Source organism: Taudactylus pleione, unplaced genomic scaffold, assembly GCF_031769625.1.
Source record: "Taudactylus pleione unplaced genomic scaffold, aTauple2 ptg000154l, whole genome shotgun sequence".
In the NCBI taxonomy this organism is placed as follows: domain Eukaryota; kingdom Metazoa; phylum Chordata; class Amphibia; order Anura; family Myobatrachidae; genus Taudactylus; species Taudactylus pleione.
The window spans coordinates 33,123,175-33,138,666 of NW_028284556.1; the positions used below are offsets into that span (position 1 = coordinate 33,123,175).

The following is a 15,492-nucleotide window of genomic DNA, read 5'->3' on the forward strand; positions in this document are numbered from 1 at the left end:
GGTGGTTAAAGACGACCCACCTCAACAAGGGACGTCCGTTCTGGGTTCCAAATTGGGTCCTGTTGACAACGGACGCCAGTCTTCGGGGCTGGGGAGCAGTTTCGGGTCCACACTTGTTCCAGGGCAGGTGGACGCCGACAGAAGCGGAGCTTCCAATAAATATCTTGGAACTCCGTGCGGTCTTCAATGCTCTCCTGCAGGCACAGCGGTTTCTCCAGGGTCACCCGGTGCAGGTCCAGTCGGACAACGCTACCACCGTGGCCTACATAAACAGGCAAGGAGGAACTCGCAGTCGGGCGGCTCTCGTAGAGGTCTCTCGGATCCTGGTTTGGGCGGAGCGCAATCTTCCGGCCATATCAGCGGTCTTCATCCCGGGAGTGCTAAATTGGGAGGCGGACTTTCTAAGTCGCCAGGACGTTCATCCGGGGGAATGGTCCCTGCACCCGGACGTTTTTCAACTACTGGTGGACAGGTGGGGTCTTCCAGAAATCGACCTCATGGCGTCCCGGCACAACAACACGTTGCCGGTGTACGGGTCTCGCACAAGAGACGAAGGGGCGTCTCTGGTGGATGCTCTGTCCGTCCGGTGGACGTTCCGGTTCGCATACCTGTTCCCTCCGGTCTCCCTTCTTCCACGGGTAATCCGGAAATTCAAACAGGAAGGAGGGACGCTCCTGTTGATAGCTCCCGCGTGGCCCAGACGGCACTGGTTCTCAGACCTTCAGGGTCTGTCTGTGGACAGTCCTCTGCGGTTGCCGCTACGACCGGACCTTCTGTCTCAGGGTCCTTGCCTTCACCCGGACCTGACTCGGATGTCTTTGACGGCGTGGCTGTTGAGACGGCCATGCTGAGGTCCCGGGGGTTTTCCAGCTCTGTGGTGCGTACCATGTTACGAGCTCGGAAACCGTCTTCCGCGAGGATATACCATCGCGTGTGGCATACTTTCTTCCAGTGGTGTCGACCGAGAGGTTATGCACCGCGGGAGTTTCGTCTGTCTCGGATTCTCGCCTTCCTGCAAGCGGGTCTAGATCATGGGCTTCGCCTTGCTTCTTTGAAGGTACAGGTTTCGGCCCTATCTGTCTGGTTTCACCGTAGGATTGCTACAATCCCGGATGTGCGCACCTTTATGCAAGGTGTTCTCCGTATTCAGCCGCCCTTTGTTCCACCTGTGGCACCTTGGGATTTGGCTGTGGTCCTGAGGGCTCTCCAAGGACCGCCGTTTGAACCCCTGGGCTCAGTGGATATTAAATGGCTAACAGCTAAGACAGTTTTCCTTCTGGCCATTGCTTCGGCCAGACATGTTTCTGAGTTAGGGGCTCTTTCTTGTAGACCCCCTTTCTTGGTTTTTCATGGGAACAGGGCAGTGCTCCGCACTCGGCCCGAGTTTCTTCCCAAAGTTTTTTCCCAGTTTCATGTTAACGAGGAAATAGTTGTTCCGGCCTTTAACTCACCGGGTCTTTCCGTGGGTGAGGCCTCTTTGGATGTTGTGCGGGCCTTAAGGACTTATGTTGACCGCACTTCTTCGTTTAGGAAGTCGGACGCTTTGTTTGTCCTCTATGGCTTCCGTAAAAAGGGTTGGCCTGCTTCAAAGCAAACTTTGGCAGCCTGGATCCGTATGGCTATTTCTGAAGCTTATCTTCATGAAGGCCTACCGGTCCCTCCTTCTCTGTAGGCTCATTCCACTAGGTCTGTGGGTCCTTCGTGGGCAGCTCGACGTGGTGCCTCGGCAGTTCAGATCTGCAAGGCTGCTACGTGGTCTTCTGTCCATACCTTCGTGAGGTATTACAGGTTTGACACCTTCGCCTCTCAGGATGCTTCCTTCGGGCGGCGGATTCTCCTTTCTGCACAGGAGCGTCCCCACCCTTAAAGGATACTGCTTTGGGACATCCCCAAGGTATCCTGTGGATACCCTATGGACCCTGAAGTAGAAAATATGAGATATGGTAGGAACTTACCCTTGTTATCTCTATTTCTACGAAGTCCATAGGGTTCCACAGGACTCCCGCCCTGTCGCACCTGTGCTGCAGATGGGCTTTGCTCTGGTCACCGGTTTTCCGTCTCCCTCTGGTGAGAATGTGATTCTTGTATGTGTCCAGATCTTTGTTCTCTCTCTTCCTTCTCCTCCTCCGGCCTATGGCTTGGTAACTAACTGAGGTGCCTTGGCCCGGGGGCGGGGTATAGGAGGGGGACCTAGTGCATCCTGGGAGGCTGAAAGCTTAACTCTTTGGTGCCCTGCGACTGACGTCACACCTATACCCCAAGGTATCCTGTGGAACCCTATGGACTTTGTAGAAATAGAGATAACAAGGGTAAGTTCTTACCATATCTCATATTATTCACACTATACCAATACGTATAGGTGTGAGTGTCACATACTTACCATCATGTCTGAGACTGATTTTCCTCTCCAGCTAATGTGTACTAAATGTAAGGTACCAATAGCGGAGGGGGAGGGTAACGCGGAGGGGTTATGTCCCCAGTGCCTGACACTGTCACGGCCGATTATGGTCACGGTCCCTGTACAGGAACCTACCTGGGCTTGTTTCGCTAAGGCGCTTACAACCTTGTGGGCCAGCTAGCTCCGCCACCTGCGTTTACCCAGACGGGTTTGTCCCAGCAGTCAGTGGTGTCGTCACCCATGCGGGAGTTCCCGAGACAATTGATGGTACCCCACAGTCTCCCTGTCCCTTCCCAGGTTTCTCCGGAGCCTGCGTGGGTTAATACTCTAACTACATCGGTTCAGCATTTGTCCGATGTTTTACAGGGGGAGTCTGTGTTGCGGCCTCATAAACGGCCGGTGGCGTCTTTATCTGCTCCTTATGGAGATGATGATGAGACGTCAGATGATGGGGAGATTCTGGATCTATCTGACCAAGAACCTCTCCGTACCAAAGAGCCGGACGCTAAGTCCAGGGTGTATATCCCTGGTCTTATTCGAGCAATCCGCACTGCTTTAGTTATTGATATTGATCCTTCGGTGGCCACATTCAAATATGCCTTTTTAAGGATATTAAGGGTGAGGCTACGGTGTTCCCTCTTTCTGATCAATTAGGATCATTTAGGGGAGGCGTGGAAAAATCCAGGTAAACGGTTTCAGCCCCAGAGGCGCTTATCCGTTTGCGGTCAATTATTTTTCTAAGTGGGAATCCCCTACGCAAGTGGATTCACATGTCACACGCCTAGTCAAAAGTGCCACGTTTCCTATGCCTTCGATGTAATCTTGAAGGATGTCACTGACCGTAAGGTGGAGATCTGCCTCAGATCCATTTATTCCCTTGCAGGGTAGCATCCAGACCGGCTATGGCCGTGTGTTGGGTAGCCAGAGCTATGGAGCGCTGGGCGGATAATTTGGAGGCGTCTTTGGACTCTGACTGAACAGACCGAGTTGGTGGGCAATCTCCGAGACTTGGCCACTTACATTAATGAAGCGGCCTTAGATATTTGTATGCTCACCTCTAGGATCTCCTCTGCAGCCGTGGCTGCTCGTCGCACCTTATGGTTACGTTCTTGGAAAGCGGACGCGGATTCCAAAAAGGGATTAGGAGGTTTGCCTTTCAATGGACAGGTACTATTTGGTCCAGATCTGGACAAAATAGTAGCTACGTTGTGGGTCGTCCTTTCGGCCTCACAGGGCCCAAGGTAGGCCTAAAGCACAGTCCTTTCCACGGCAGACTGGGACCAAGAAATTGTCCAAGCCCAAGAAACAGGTTGGAGTACCAGACGTCCGGCTCCTAGGTCAGATAACAAACCTGCGGCCTGACGGTCCGGGCCTCCCTTTGGGGGATCCCAAAGTGGGGGGCCGCCTGCTTCAGTTTGCCCAGTGCTGATGGAGGACTACGACAGACACTTGGGTTCAGGAGGTGGTCTCTCACGGGTATGCCCTCTCCTTTCGGTACAGGCCTCCATCCCGGTTCTTTACCACAGGCCTTCCGCTAGACCGGAGCAAAGCCTCGGAACTGCGGAAGGTTTTGCACACTATGCTCCAGGCCGGAGTTTTAGTGCATGTTCCAATTTCCCAGAGGGGCCTGGGTTTCTATTCCAATCTATTTTTGGTGCAGGAACCCAATGGGTCTTGCCGTCCGATACTAAACCTAAAGGCCCTCAAGAAGTCCTTGAGGGTGCCTCTTTCGGATGGAGACCCTGCGGTCCATTATTCTGGCACTGGAACCTGGGGACTACATGGTGTCATTGGACATCCAGGACACTTACCTGCATGTTCCTATTCGTTTGCGCCATCAGCAGTTCCTCAGATTGGCAATCTGCAACAAACATTTCCAGTTCCGGGGCGCTGCCTTTTTGGCCTGGTGACTGCTCCACGGGTATTCACCAAGGTCATGGCGGCTCTCCTGCGGACGCTGGGAGTCCGACTGTTGCCTTATCTGGACGACCTCCTGTTGATAGCGGGCTCTCCAGAGCTTCTTTTACACCATCTGGATCTGATGATTGCGGTACTGCAACATCACAGCTGGTTGATAAACTGGCAGAGGTCCACTCTCACCCCGTCTCAGAGGATCCTGCACCTCGGGGCCTTATTGGACTCCAGGCAGCAGCGGATCTTTGTGACGGAGGAAAAGATCCTTACTTTGTAGTTGAGGGTGCGCAGTTGTCTGCAGTGTCGTTGAGTGTCGCTACACTCGGCAATTAGGTTATTGGGCTCAATGGTGTCGGTATTCAACATGGTGGAATATGCCCAATTTCACTCCAGACCTCTGCTGCTATTGATCCTGTCCAGATGGATTGGGTTGCCTCAGTGTCTCAAGTCCCAGACGATGGGGCTCACTCCGGACGTTCGCCTGTCTCTAACCTGGTGGTTGCAGACGACCCACCTCAACAAGGGTCGCCCGTTCTGGGTGGCGAACTGGGTCCTGTTAACAACGGACGCCAGTCTCCGGGGCTGGGGAGCTGTCGCGGGTCCACACTTGTTTTAGGGCAGGTGGACTCGGGCGGAAGCGGAGCTCCATGCGGTGTTAAGTGCTCTCCAGCTGGCACAGCCGGTTCTCCAGGGTCACCCTGTGCACATCCAGTCGGACAAAGCCATCACGGTGGCCTATTTAAACCAGCAAGAAGGAACCCGCAGTCGGGCAGCACTCGCAGAAGTGTCCCGTATTCTGGTCTAGGCAGAGCATAATCTCCCAGCAATATCAGCAGTGTTCATCCCGGGAGTCCTCAACTGGGATGCGGATTTTCTCAGCAGGCAGGACGTGCATCCGGGAGAGTGATCTTTACTCCAGGACGTCTTTCAGAGTCTGGTGGACAAGTGGGGTCTTCCAGAGATAGACCTCATAGCGTCCCGGCACAACAACAAGTTGCCAGTGTACGGGTCTCGAACAAGAGACAAAAAGGCGTGTCTGGTGTATGCCCTGTCCATCCAGTAGACTTTCCAGTTTGCCTACCTTTTCCCTCCATTTTACCTTCTTCCGCGGGTAATACGGAAATTCAAAACAAGAAGGAGGTACGCTACTGTTGATAGCTCCCGAGTGGTCCAGACGGCACTGGTTCTCCGACCTCCAGAGTCTGTCAGTAGACGTTCCTCTGAGGTTACCATTACGACCAGATCTGCTGTCACAGGGTCCTTGTCTTCACCAGGACCTGACTCGGCGTGGCTGTTGAAACGGTCATGCTAAGGTCCAGGGGGTTTTCTGACTCCGTGGTGCAAACCATGCTAAGAGTTCGTAAACCTTCCTCGGCAAGAATCTACCATTGTGTGTGGCATACTTTCTTCCAGTGGTGTAGACCTAGAGGGTATTCCTCTAGGGAGTTCCGCCTGTCTAGGGTGTTGGCTTTCCTACAGGATGGACTGGATCATGGGCTTCGCCTGGCTTCTCTGAAAGTGCAGGTGTCTGCCCTGTCAGTCTGGTTTCATCATGGGATTGCTGCGCTCTCTGATGTGCACACCTTTATGCGAGGTGTTCTTCGCATTCAGCCACCTTTTGTTCCACCGGTGGCGCATTGGAATTGGGCTGTGGTCCTGAGAGTTCTCCAGGGACCGCCGTTTAAACCACTGGACTCAGTGGACTTTAAATGGCTTACAGCTAAAACCATATTCCTTCTGGCCATTGCCTCGGCCAGAAGGGTTTCGGATTTAGGGGTTCTCTCTTGTAGACCCCCTTTTCTGAATTTTCATAGGAATAGGGCGGTGCTTCGCACTCGTCCGGGACTCCTTCCCAAAGTGGTATCCAATTTTCACATCAATGAAGAAATTGTTGTGCCGACTTTCAATTCACCTGGACTTTCAGTGGGTGAAGCCACTTTGGATGTTGTGCGGGCCTTAAATATTTATGTGGACCGCACCTCTTCGTTTAGGAAGTCGGACGCCTTGTTTCTTCTCTATGGCTTCCGTAAAAAAGGTTGGCCTGCTTCAAAGCAGACTTTGGCAGGCTGGATTCGTATGGCAATTTCAGAAGCTTATCTTCATGAAGGTCTTTCAGTTCCCTCCTCTGTGAGGGCTCATTCCACTAGGTCTGTGGGTCCTTCGTGGGCAGCTAGACGCGGTGCCTCTGCAGTTCAGATCTGCAAGGCTGCTACGTGGTCTTCTGTCCATACCTTTGTGAGGTATTACGCTTTTGACACCTTTGCCTCTCAGGATGCTTCCTTCGGGCGGCGGATTCTCCTCTCAGCACAGGAGCGTCCCCACCCTTGAAGGATACTGCTTTGGGACATCCCCAAGGTATCCTGTGGATACCCTATGGACCCTGCAGCAGAAAATAAGAGAGATGGTAAGAACTTACCTTTGTTATCTCTATTTCTACGAAGTCCATAGGGTTCCACAGGACTCCCGCCCTGTCGCACCTGTACTGCAGATGGGCTTTATTCTGGTCACCGGTTTTTCAGTCTCCCTATGGTGAGAATGTGATTTTCGTGAGTGTCCAGATCTTTCTTCTCTCTCTTTCTTCTCCTCCTCCGGCCTATGGCTTGTGACGTAACTGAGATGCCTTGGCCCGGGGGCAGGGTATAGGAGAGCGACCCAGATGCATCCTGGGAGGCTGAAAACTTTAACTCTGTGGTGCCTGAAGACTGACGTCATCACCTATACCCCAAGGTATCCTGTGGAACCCTATGGACTTCGTAGAAATAGAGATATCAAAGTTAAGTTCTTACCATCTCTCTTATTGTTTCGCTTACCACCGTTTATGTAGCTAAGGGTAGTTAGTGTATTCTGGATTGTAGATAGACCAGGGAAAAACTTTTGGAGGAAAAAAAGGTATATGTTGCTGATTTTCTACCTAAATGTCACGCTGGTTTATTACATCTCTCTACATTTGTGCAGCTACATACTGGCACACTGCTCTGCAAAGCTATGATTAGAACAATGTATTCTTACCCTTTTTGGGTATCTGTTTCCCTTTCTAGAGGCACCTGTAGATAGGCACATCTCCTTCCCCCTGTCCCCAGCCTTTACTATTGAAGTACAGAGAAATGGAAAGCCTACGCTGGTGGATTTAAATGAGGACATGCAGAACATGGAGGTAGATGACTCTCAGTGTAAGTGTTTATCCTAGTTTGGAACTATGAATATCCTTAACATATTTTGTTTGCTAAACCTACATTAATGATCCACAACTAGTTATCTCTAAAACCTGTCATATAAGGATTAAGCTAATAAATCGTCACTCTATAAATAGTGCAAATCTTTACACTTATTTTTTTTATTAAATCATCTTGTATTAGAAGTAGCAGTTTCACAGAAGAAAATAAATTCTAATAGGTTAGAAACGCAGTACTCTGCTACTCCAACAGTTCTACTTTTAATCTATTTGCGCATTAGTTAATACTACTTAAGTTTGTTAAATTTTACTAGAAGTGAAAAGAAACCTTAATATTGTGCTATTTAGTTTCTTTTCTTAAAATTGTCAGCTTATATTAGTCAATAAAATGAAAGTCCTTAACGATTGTTGTACTATTATAGTTATGTGCAGATAAATAGAAAAATATTGTATGCTTTTTTTAAGCTTAGGTCCTGTTTATTTTTTAAGGTATTTTTAGCTATGTCATTATGGTAAAATGGCTGTCTTTATTTGTACTGTAGGCACAAGACTGTGCCCATTTTTAGAAGAACACAAAGAAGATATCTTATGTGGTCCGGTGTGGCTTGCAAGCGGTCTTGATCTATCGGGCCATGCTGGGATGTTGACATTAACAAGTCCAAAACTTGTAAAAGGTAAGTAGGACGCCATTGTTTCAGCTAACCAGACATAGCAGGATAATCTGCATTTTATTGATCAAATTAATGCTTTCCTCTTATATCTATGTGTGTAACAACCTGCATGGAGACAATTGTATTGTTCAAACTGGGGTTTATTTTTTTTTATATCCTTTTTGTCTTTGACTAACTGTAGTGCAGTCAAGCATTCTGGGATGAACAGAAGGATCTGTAAGCCACCCCAACAAATTAGGATCTGTTCAAATCAATATTATCTGTTCTGTTTATTAGAATGGGCAAGATTTGGTTAAACAGCATTTGCATATGCTTAGCCAAATTAAAATATTTGACTCGCATGGAAATATTTCTGCTTTTTCATAGATATAAGGTAAAAGAAGGCTGGGGTAGAGTTTGATATATAGCCCCTGCTCTCTCTCGCTTTCCCTATATATTGGTGCATTTAATAGATGTTAAGTCCAAAAATTAGAGAGGCGTTTATAATGCTAACTAGCGCAAAATTGATATTGAAAAGTTAAATAGGGTTGATGGCACTATTAACACACAGCTCCAAAGCAGAGGGAGTTTAAATGCTCCCCTAAGCTTGCATACCTATGGTTCAGTGTCTCAGATATCGGCTAGGTGCCCTGATGTCCCATACTGGCTGCTGCCTCTCCTCTCCTAATTCTATGGAGGCAGGAATGGTGACTTGTGCCAGTGCATAAACTTGTTGGGACTAAAAGTTATAGCTAGAAGAGAGGAGAAATCAACAAGCTCCTGTACTTAGTCAATGGCTAGGAAAGTATTCCTATGCAGCCTGGATATTATGACCGTTTTTTTTATGGATCTGTGATGAGACTGAAAATGGAGCAAAAAAAAACCAAACCTTCAGTTTATCCTGTATGTTTCTCGAATGAAATCAAGACAGGGGCACAACGCTCTTACCTTTCGCCAATTTCGCTTGAACTTTAGACAATATTGCAACCTTGTCTGCTGGTGGTTGTAGACACGAAGGAGGAGGTGGTAAACCAGAAATCCTTTTATGTACTGCTATTGTATCATGCGGTGCTTATTTGAGTGTCAACTGTCTGTGACCCAGGCCTCAATAGAAACTTTATATCAAATTCCACTTAGCATTTCCCTAATGTCCAGTGCTCCTCACTCAGCAACAGGAGCCATGCACATTCTCCCTTTTCCTGCATGCTGCCAACCTGAAAAACCCATAATAGAACAGGGTAGTAGCCAAATCTTGAGTAACCAGTTTCCTTACTGCCTGGTCTGAAGTCCTCAGGGTTCCAGCATGCAACTTTGCCTCTAAACTCCTCCAGTAGGCAGTTTGAATTTAAGAGGTACCATTAGAATAACCTTAGGTGCTGCAGTTGTGGCCAGAGCAGCTTCTTGTCGCTGCTGCTCTGCATAGAGGTCTGTAGCCAAGTTCAATTAACAGGACCACCATGGATGAGGAAGAAGTATAAATCACTGCTGAATACACCACGATCCCACCTAGACCACAAATAAATCTTTTTGTGCAGCAGGAGTGGTGGAAAGGGAGCCAAACCACAACTAGACTGGAACGAACAGATGCCTGGTTTATAATTAAGGGAAAACACAAAGATCTAAAAAAAAAAAAACAGCTTCACAATAGGGTTCATGTGGAGGCTCAAGTTTTTTTTTTTTTTTTATGTGGGCAGTCAACATTTTTGTGATTTTTGTTTTTTTTGTTTTTTTTTAGGCATGGCAGGTGGCAAATATCGATCCTTTTTAATTCACGTGAAGGCTGTAAATGATAGAGGAGCAGAGGAGCATTGTAATGGAGGAACAAGACCTGTTGTAAGGATGCCCTCTTTAAAGCCCCAGAGTGTGAAAGGGCATTCCCTTGCGTCATTACTGGCTAAGGTTGTTCCAGGCAAGGTATGAATAATGATTTTGTAAGATGGCTATCCTTTCTTCATCCATTGCCCATTTGGCTGTTTTTTCGGTATAAAGTAATTTATTTCCAAAATTTCAAACTTTTTCCTTCACTTTGAAGGATAAATCGGCAACAAAAATTGATGCCAGCACCTCCTCTCGGAAAACTGATAACCATAGAGGATGTGACCTGCTCCAGGAAGTCTCTGTCACAATACGACGCTTCAAGAAGACCTGTATTCCAAAAGAAAGGTTAGTTTTTTGTAATTGTAGGGAACACGTGACAAAAACACCTTGATTATGAAAGTCTTCTACTTGATTACTGGTGGACTATGGTAAGGTAAGACCACAAATGCCTACATTTTTGTGGTAAATTAATCTCTGCCACACACTTTAGATAACACATTTCCATGCAGTCTAAATTGTTGCTTAATCCACTTGTTTTGGGATAAAAGATGATTGAGTACTGATTAGACCTAACATTTGATAGCATAAGCCAATCTAATGTAAATATAGTTAACATGTAGATCTTAGAAAGGATAAGAAAATGTAAAGTTCTTTAAGTGTTACCAGACTCTATTTAAGTAGCCCTTATCTGTAAGGCTTCACAATCTAAATTATCTGAATTGTTCCTATTTTTTTTAATGCCAGGGTTCCCTGCACACTGGAAACAAAAATCTGTTGTTGCGGGGTGTGCTGCTGATAATTGAAGTCACCCAGACCTCACAGTGGATACAACTTGTAGGTGTTATATCGCGCACAGCACCTAGGTGGTGAAATGTACTTCAGTGTATGTGTTGTAAGTGTTTAGTCTGCTATGTAAGCCGGTAAGTGTGAATCTTATGGTACAGGTGATGCAGTAGGTTGATTCCAGTTAGGATGTTCAATGAAAAACAATACACACAATGTATAATGTCTCACATTATACATTCTGTGTATTGTTTTTCATTGTACGCTGTACATCCTTATCTGTACCACTGTTGGGTACAACCGAATAAAAATACTGCACCACCTGTACTGTAAAGTTTCATACTTGCTGTCTTACAAAGCAGTCTAAACACATACAACACACACACACTGAAGTACACCACCTCGGGGCAAGAGATATATCTACCTACTACTTGACTACACTGCGAGCTTGCCTTTTTATATAATCTAAAACTATAACTCCGGGGTTCCTGTTTTTTTTTTTTTTTTTTCTGCTGTCATTAAATCACATTTCACTCTGTACTCTGTTAAGTTTTTGTCCTGTATGCATCTCTTTGGTGTATTATATTTTCTCCTTCATCCACTAGGGGACACTGGAGTTCAAGACAGTGGGGTATAGACGGTGGTAGAGTAGAGCCTGGCACTTTAAAAAAAATCTAGAAGTGTGACTGGCTCCTCCCCCTCTATGCCCCATCAGCCCCAGTTTTTAGAATGTGCCCGAGAGAGCCGGAAGCACATCAGGCTGTCTCCAGCCTTTTTTGAGTATAATTTATTTTATTTTATTTTTTTAGAGCTTTTTATTTAAAGCATTGAGGACAGGCAGACTGTTTACTGTGGCAGTCTGCCTGCTACGTGGGAGCCGCCGGGAGGGCACCACACGGCTACTGCAGCCTGTGTCCGGTGACCCTGAGGGGGGACTTTAAACAGAGTCATCAGACTCCATGAGGACCCGACACAACTGAAACCGGTTCGTGTCCGGGTTTCCTCATTTGCCCCCCAGCCCAGCAACCCGGCCGCAGCAGTTTGTAAGTATATCCCACCACTCCTGACTAGCTGGAGCGGTGGGCCAAAACGCTGGGCTTAGGGACAGCGCGTGCTGCGCGCTTGTCATACACAGCTTCTTCCAACCTGCCACGTGGTGGTGTCAGAGCTGCTGACGAGACCCGCCGCTGCACTCAACAGTCAGCGTCAGGGTCTCTGGCTTATTCCTAGCCATCAGCCTCTTAATTGAAGGAGGGGATGGAGCGCGGCCCCTGCAACATCAAAAGCGCGGTGATGCCGCGGCGGTCACTGAGGACACCTGCTCCTCCCTCCTCTATATAGGAGTTGTAATGCTGGGTGAGTAGATCACACAGTAATGATAAACGCCGCACTGCTGCTCATTAAACAGTACAGCGCTGACAGGCGAGGTCCCGCCATCTGCACAAGCAGTGTAAGGTGCCGGCTTCGGAAGCCAGACGAGTCCCTCTACAGGAGGCAGTGCAGCGCTGACAAGCAGCGCGGTCCTTGGCGCGCATATATATAAAAGCCGGTATTATGGAAAGGGCGCGTCATGCATGTTAGCGGCGCCATCTATAGTCTGGCCCGTGCTCTCCCTTATCTGAGAGCAGCGCGGTTCTACCAGTGCTCGCTTCAGCAGATAGATTAGCTCTATAGCAAAAGGGCTTTAATGTTATAACTAACCAGCAGCTCTCCTCTAATATACAAAGGAGGAGACGCCGCGACCCTATGCTTTTTAGTGGCTGGGCTGACAGACGGAGCGGTGTCATCCCACAGCCCCCGGACGGGCACTTAGTACTTCAGCGGCGGCATGGCTTCCTCCACTAACGTGTAGCAGCCTGCTTTTGGGGGTGTTTTCCTGTTAGCGCAGCAGCGCAGACATTCTCTGCATTAGTTCCCCCGCGAAGAGGCACCCAGACGGAGTGCTGTGCAGACAGCCGCCTGCATGAGGGAAAGCACATTAAGTGTAATGGTTAGCGTTACTGCCTCACAGCACTGAGGTTATGGGTTCAGTTCCCGCTACGGCCCTAACTGTGTGGAGTTTGTATATTCTCCCTGTACTTGCGTGGGTTTCCTACGGGTACTCCGGTTTCCTCCCACACTCCAGCAGCTGCCTCCCGTTTTCCCTCTTTCGGGCTGCCCTAACAGCAGGGATTATTAGCGTGGGTCTCCTACGCGCCACCCTCCCCCTCCTACGCTGGGAATGCTGAAGCGCAAAAGGTAGGGGATGCCTGTCACTGTTTGACAGGAGTAGTGCTAGCTATAGTAGATAGCTGGTTGCTAGCATAACACCGCATTATGCGGTTATGAAAGTAAATGACTGGTATTACCCCCTGTCAGGCTTCCCCTTGGTTCTATACAAAGGTTGCATAGCTTAATCTAATTGCTTGTGAAGGCTACCTCAGGGTGCACTAGCTACCCTGCCTAAATGAACATTGTTTTACATTGGCTCACCTTAGTCACTGTTCTGGTGCTGCTGCCAGAATTTATGGTTATAGCATACCCTTAACCCAGGGTTAGCAGATTATTGCGTCCCATACCCAGGTTATGGCTCACCTTATAGAGGGGCAGTACTCTTCCCATACATATATGTGGCAGCACATATACTAACTTATACGCTGGTTTTTAAAAACTTCTAGTTCTCACCAGCCTTCTGTGTTTACCTTAGAAGGTATGCATATGTGCATCTATATAGATTATATTTTAGGTGCTCCATTCAGCAGCACATACAAGAGGAAGTTAGTTACTGCCGGTGTGGGGGTTGGCATTGCTGCCTCACAGCATGGAGGTTGTCTTTTTGATTCCCGCTTTTAAAGTAAGTAACCAGTAACAGAAGGGTCCCAGGATAGTCTGGGATAGCACGCTGCTAAAATATCCTGCTTCCTATGCCGTAGCAGAATGACGACCACAGGCGGCACATGAGCAGTTCCCCTGCGTGGAGGTAAGCCACATGTATGTATTTGTATTTTATACTAAGCCCTGCTTTAAAATATATACATGTCTGGAGTGAATTTTGTCTTGTGGCTCAATTCCTTCCATAGCTCTACTATTGCTCATGTTCTATTTTCAAATTATTATCGTCACCTACTAATCTTGTATGTAGGTATGCATGTTTGGAGATAAATATCTATCGCTTCTTATCCTTACCATAGAGGTAGAGGTAGGATCTGTTATCAGTTTTATGTCTGGTACATAGCATATTTTATAAGAGAGGTTTGCGATTGGAGGCTGGTCTCTCCTGATGCGGTAGTTAATACAATAACTCCGCTTTACACCATCTGTCCCTAAGGTTTTGTATGTGGGTATATACCTATATTCCACAGATGGGAAGCCGCCTGGGATTACCAATAGCTGTCAGCTTTATCCATATATATATATTAATGGTGGCTCTATAGACTAGAGTCAAGTTCTGCAGCTTACATAATGATAGTCGCAATTCCCTAAGGCATTGCTTCTGTTATGAACCCTATACATAACTGGGGCCTTCTTGTATGTACATGTGTGTGTGTATATATATATATATATATATATATATATATATATTATATATATATATATATATATATATATATATATATATATATATATATATATATATATATATATATATAGTAGCTCAGATGGTGTGGTGGTTGGCGTTCCCGCCTCCCAGCGCGGAGGTTGTGGGTTCGGTTCCCACATCAGTGTGGAGTTTGTATACTCTCCCTGTGGCACTCTGGTTTACTCCAAATGTGAGTGGCCAACTTGTCACCATATAAATAACTGGTGATTATTTAATCATATGTACTTTAATCCTCCTGGGGTTATAGTTCTGTTCTTGTCAGTCCCTATCTATGACGCCCCCCTTTAGGGTGATCTATGATTATTTTCAACTTTGCACTTGGTAGCAAACTTATAAGACACTAAGAAGGCGGGATATTTGTGTTATGTATGTATATGTGTGTATAATATATGTATGTGTGTGCGTATATATGTGTGTGTATATATATATATATATATATAATGTATATATGTATGTATGTATGTATATATATATATGTAGCATGCTGATCTCCTGAGGCAGGACATGTATAGATATGGCATGCTGATCTCCCCGTGCAGGAGTCTGACAAGTAAACTTGCTGTGTAGGCACTACTCTTCCTTTCAAAGAGATTGCCTTCTCATGCAACTATGTTGTCTGTGTGTATGTGTGTATATATACTGATATATTCCCATTCCTTGTATGAATATTTTCTAATAATTGGAAAAACCTGGTTTTTAACCCTATGGGGGTTATCACTACAGATATATCCCTTCTTTTCTGGGGATAACGAACGCACTCTATGTACAGGTACCCTTCTCCGTATAGATTCCGGTACTCCATATTATTGTCTTGTCACATATTTTAATACATGAGTGTCTAAAGGGCCCCTAGGTACACTCTATCTGTACATAGAGCATCCAGGTTCTATTCCATCCTCAGGGCTTCATTTGTTAAATTAAATGAAGGCCTAGGGCCACCCGCTGATATAGGCAGGGTTAGGCCTGGATTGTATTAGATTTGTGGGCGTAATACACACTTCACCTTTATAAGTGTTAATGTACTGATACTTACACGAGCAGACCGTTTTCTGTTTTATGAAAAGTTTCTATATTGGATACACATCCCTAATATAACCAGCTCAGGTGCAGAGTACTGTTGTACAACCTTCTTGTCTCCACTAACATTTTGCTAGTTTATACAGTGTTTTCTACCTCA

General features: G+C 46.8%; 1 protein-coding gene across 11 annotated transcripts in view; it reads left to right on the forward strand.

Annotated features, from left to right (window-relative positions):
• The window catches only part of BIRC6 (baculoviral IAP repeat containing 6), a 403,615-nt gene that overhangs the window by 100,363 nt on the left and 287,760 nt on the right, over window positions 1-15,492 (forward strand). For all 11 annotated transcript variants that reach the window (XM_088474413.1, XM_088474414.1, XM_088474417.1 and 8 more), the window contains exons 14-17: window positions 7,351-7,482; window positions 8,027-8,158; window positions 9,870-10,048; window positions 10,167-10,297. In XM_088474413.1, the coding sequence (XP_088330539.1) occupies window positions 7,351-7,482; window positions 8,027-8,158; window positions 9,870-10,048; window positions 10,167-10,297 (574 nt within the window). The remainder of the gene's footprint in view (window positions 1-7,350; window positions 7,483-8,026; window positions 8,159-9,869; window positions 10,049-10,166; window positions 10,298-15,492) is intronic.